Source organism: Myotis davidii, unplaced genomic scaffold (genome assembly GCF_000327345.1).
Source record: "Myotis davidii unplaced genomic scaffold, ASM32734v1 scaffold2728, whole genome shotgun sequence".
Classification (NCBI taxonomy): domain Eukaryota; kingdom Metazoa; phylum Chordata; class Mammalia; order Chiroptera; family Vespertilionidae; genus Myotis; species Myotis davidii.
Genome location: NW_006299308.1, coordinates 30270 through 34907, shown reverse-complemented (window position 1 = coordinate 34907; position 4638 = coordinate 30270). Strand labels below are relative to the sequence as shown.

Here is a 4638-nt window from a genome sequence, read left to right as displayed (position 1 = left end):
AGTCCATGGCTTTTGCTGGGCTGTGTCTACAGAGCCCAAATGACCCTCCTTACCTGCTCTCTGCGCTGGAGAGCGAACCGGACCCCGTGCTGAGGGGGATCTAAAGCTTCTCCTGGGACCTGGGGTCTCCATATTCCTGGTCTTCAACACCACAGCACACATCTTTTCTTCCCACTGAGTCAGTTATGCAATTTCCCTCCACTCTTGTCAAAGAAATAGGTTCCCTTATTTGCTCGGATGGGAAGTGGTCACTTTTAGAGGGACTGCCTGACCACCATGACCTTCCATGGGTCCCAATGGCCATACTGTGGTGTGGGGTCCACCCCCAGGCCTAGTCTATTGGGCCAGAGGTGGGCATCTGAGACAGGCAGATTCACTTCCAAAGGAATTTTGACCTGATATCAAGCAAGCGTTTCTGATCTCTGTGTGACACATGACTCTGTGCTTGGGAACCTGAGAGACTGAAGCAGCAGAAGGTGGCAGGAGAAGGAGGGAGAAGGAGGAAGAGAGGCGAGGATGCAGAGGCAGAAGCAGGGAGACCGCACAGCGCTGCTTGTGCACCCGCAGTCCTTGAGCCACCTCAGAACTCTTCATTCTTTGAAAAAATGCCTCCCTGGGCTTAAACCATACCCACTGCTTTTTCCTTTCTATTTGCAATGAAATACCTTTCTAAGCTCCCTGGCGGATGGTGTCCAGGTGTGACTTCTTAATGGAAGATTATTTGCTCACTGTTGCATAACTGACATATTTCAGAAGCTGCCAGGACTTGGGGCTTTTTTTTTCAGTAACAGGAAAAAGATCTTAGCAGAGAGACTGAGCTGTGTGCTGTTGGTAGGTGTGGTTTTTCTTTTCCCTATTTTTTTTAACCTATGAATAATCACTTTATTTATTTAAATTATTTTTCATTTTTAAATTATAGGTGACATACTGTGTTATATTAAGTTCGGGTGTACATCCTATTGGATAGTCATTACATAACCTACTAAGTGATCATCCCGATCAATCTGTTCCCCATCTGACACCATGGTGATTACATGTGGCTTTTTGCTTTCAGACCTGCTGTCCTACATCTGAGTGTGGCTGTGGAGTGGTGGGAAGAGGGGTGTGGCCTCTGGTCCCTGGGAAAAAAGGAGGGCTGCTTTCCTGTCTTGTTGCCGCTCCTATGAGCCTGGGCTTCATCCAGGTGTGCTTCCAATTTCCTAAGCACAAGTGTCATTAAAATCAACTGGTATACAGAGGCCTTTGGCCTAAAAGCTGACAGGCCAGAAATATAAGGTTTGGGATCAGTTGACCTTTCACGTGACCAACTTGTAAGGAGGAGGAACTGCCCAGCTGTCTCTGAGGCGATGGGGGAAGAACCTCCTGGACGGAGGCCAGGGCAGGGCTGGGGGTGAACCTGAGCGTGGCGGGACCCTCTGTGCCTGAGATCTCAGCTGGAAGAGGATGTGCAGCTGGGACTCCCTCCCATCTGCCGACAGGCAGTCACAATGACAGGGCGGAATGAGGTCCTGGTGCGCAGGGATGCGGAGGAGGCTACTCAACTGGACCACACAGTCCTGCCAGGGAGGCAGATGACCTGCCAGTCAGTCCAGGGGACTGTGCACCTTCTGGGACTCAGGCCTTGAAACAAGGAGCAGCCACAGGAACAGCCCAGCCCTGGGGCTCCAGCTGGCATTGGCCAAGGACACCTGGTTTCCAGGAGGTCCTGAGCAGGCATGCAATGTGGGTACCAGGAATCTGAGCCCTGGATGGAATTAGCTCATTCCTGGAGTGAGGGTGAGGAGGGGAGAGAACAAAGAGCTAAGTCTTGAGCAGGTCGCCATTAAGTGGTCAAGAAGAGGGGGAGGGGTTAGGAAAAGAAGATGGTAGGGAACTGCCAAAAGGGGACACCACAGCAAGAGGAGAGAGTGACAGAGGAGGGAGTGACAGTGGAGGGAGTGACAGAGGAGGGAGTGACAGGAGAGGGCATGACTATCTGGATTGACAGTTTGAGGAGGCAGAGGGCAGAGGAGGAGCCTTTGGATTTTGGGGCCTAATTTTATCCCTTGCAACTGGGAAAGCAGGCTGGCCCCTTCTTCCTCTGACAGCGCACCAGTGAAGCCAGTTTCATATTTTATTTTGAGAGAGGAGTTCCGTGGGAGCCCTTGGCTGGCCTCATCCCAGGGGTCTATGCAGAAGCCCAGCCACAGTGATGTCAGCTCTTCCTTGTCATGTTGGCAGCACACAGGTCCGGGACAGGATCCTGGACCTCGGCTGCCTCACCTACCCCAAGGGCACAGAACTCGCAGATCACAAGGCGCTTCTCTTCACAGGGCCTGTCGTTCCACCGGCCATTGGTGTAGATCTCCACACAGTCCTCATTGCCACCACTGTTGTTGGGCTCCCCAGGGTTCCAGTTGGAATAGACCAGGGGCTCCCCTCCTGGGTAGGTGAAGCTGCCCTCCGTCTGGGCGTCAGTCATGCTCAGGTATGCAGCACCCTTGTTCTCAAACTCGACCAGCTGTTGCAAAGCCTCGTTCTCAGCTGCAGAGCGTGGGGAGGGCAGCTGCCCCCCAGCCTGTGCACACACTTGCTGTGCCTCCTGAAAAGGCTTTACAAAGCTTGCTGTCTTGAAGACCTTCTGGCCAACACCTCGGCCATTGAGGAAGAGCTCCACTAGGAGGAGAGGACAGTCAGGTTGTGGTTCTGGGGGCACCTGCCAAAGCTCCATGGCTCTGAGACCTTTGTGCTCCAACCAGAGCCCCAGGCCTCCCATATAGGGCCTCAGAGCACCAGGGAAGACAATGGTTAGACCCTGGTTCCGTAGTGCGCTCTGGGAGGTGGATCTGCCTGTCTAGTTACAGGTGAGAACACGGGGCTCAGAGAGGTTAAGTAAGAGGCTCAACATCATGTAACCATCATATGTAGAGCTGGGGGTCACCCTTATCTGATCTCACACAAGAGCTGAGACGTGCTCTTTCTGTTTCATGTGCATGGCTGAATCGGTTTCCCAGTTACTGGGTGGGACTGGAAAGCTTTCGCATCATTCAGCCTCTGAGAGCTGGAAACAAGGAAGAAGCTCCCTCTGATCTCACTGTGGACCCAGCATAACAGCAGGGCATGTGGCATTGACAGGGAGGTCCGTGCCGGGTGTGGGTGTGGGTAAGAAGAGGAGAGGGTGGGCCATCTGAGGGCAGCGCTGTGCTAATCTCTGCACTGTGTGCGCCCAGTGCTGGCCTCTAGGTGTGCATGTGGGGGAGGCTGGAGAGCTGGGAGAGGGAAGAGAAGTGATTTTGCACCGCCAAACTTGTTTCTATGCTAAAATGCTTAGAAATTATTGATTAAATACATTGTCAGTGGCTAAAAAATCTGTTCATATGCAGTGTAGGGATTTGTCCACGACCACAAAAACCTAGAATTCTTGAGCACAAGTCCTGTGTGGATGTTAGGCTGAGTGATGTTTTCATTTGCTTTAATCATTGTAAAAAATATCTGGAAATGAGGCAAATCTTTTATTTATAGTATAGGCAGCATAAATGGACACAAGAAAGGACATATTAGACAGAGGTGGGGAACCTTTTTTTTTTTTTCTCCAAGGGCTAGAGCTAGACAGAAACATCAATGATGACAGAGAATCATTGATTGGCTGTCTCCTTCATGGCCCCTACTGGGGATCCAGCCCACAGTCCGAGCACATGGCCTGACCAGGATTCAAACCATGATCTCCTGGCTCATAGGCCAACATTCAACCACTGGGCCACGCTGGCCGGGATCATTTTCCATCCCTTTGACTTCTGGGTTCGTGCATAGAACCTTCAGGGCTCCTGAGAGGCCTGTACTCCAGCCGCAAAGGGCTCGTGAGGAGCCCAAGCTTCACCCTGATTCACTGTGAAGCCCAAGATTCACCCTGATTCACTGTGACCCTTCCACACGGGTTCAGGGGGCAGACTCTCCACAGGCTCAGGAGGGCACCCAGAGCAGCCATGGACAGGAGTTCATCTGCCATTCATTACTTGCACCTGGGTGGGTCTGAGTGTGCATACACGAACATGGCCACGCGTCCATCTGAAGGTACATGGGAGCAGTGAAGGTCCACCTAGTGTGTATGAATATGTGTGTGTGCTCATGGGTGTACATGACGTGATGTGAGTGATGGCATGTGTGTAATACACACACGTGTGGCAGGTGTATATCACGAATTTTCCTTTGAGTGAATGAGCATACATGCAATTTTGTGAAGAGAGGGAGATATACCAAGTGCTTGAAATGCTCTCCCTTCGTACATGAGTACTTAGTAGTTTTACGTACATAGGAGCCAACCCTATGTCTCACTCCTGTGTTACCTCCTCTGTCAGAAACTCCTCTTTGGATCAATGAGATTTGCTGAATGATTTGAGCTCAAAGCTGACATGGGGAAAGCGGGGAGGAGGGGGAATTAGGGACTGAGGTGGAGATGCCACAGGCACAGGCACTGGGCTGTGCTGCTGGAGCCTCTGACTCCTCAGCACCCAGGTTAGGGGAGAGTCTCCAAGATGAACACCCAGGGAGGAGCAGGAGAGCCCAGCACTGGGCAGAGCCCAGAGGCAGCCTGCCCCCTGCCGGACCCAGGGCCTGTCTCAGGTGAGACTCTCAATGGCCACATGCCAAGGTCAGACCCTC

The 4638-nt window shown here is 52.1% G+C and overlaps 1 protein-coding gene across 1 annotated transcript in view; it reads right to left on the bottom strand.

Annotated features, from left to right (window-relative positions):
- Positions 1 to 1996: 1996 nt before the first annotated feature.
- Positions 1997 to 4638, bottom strand: part of LOC107184844 (pulmonary surfactant-associated protein D-like) — a 5562-nt gene continuing 2920 nt past the window's right edge. Inside the window, exon 6 of the mRNA XM_015571198.1 lies at positions 1997 to 2655. Coding sequence (XP_015426684.1) covers positions 2195 to 2655 — 461 coding nt within the window. The 3' untranslated portion in view covers positions 1997 to 2194. The remainder of the gene's footprint in view (positions 2656 to 4638) is intronic.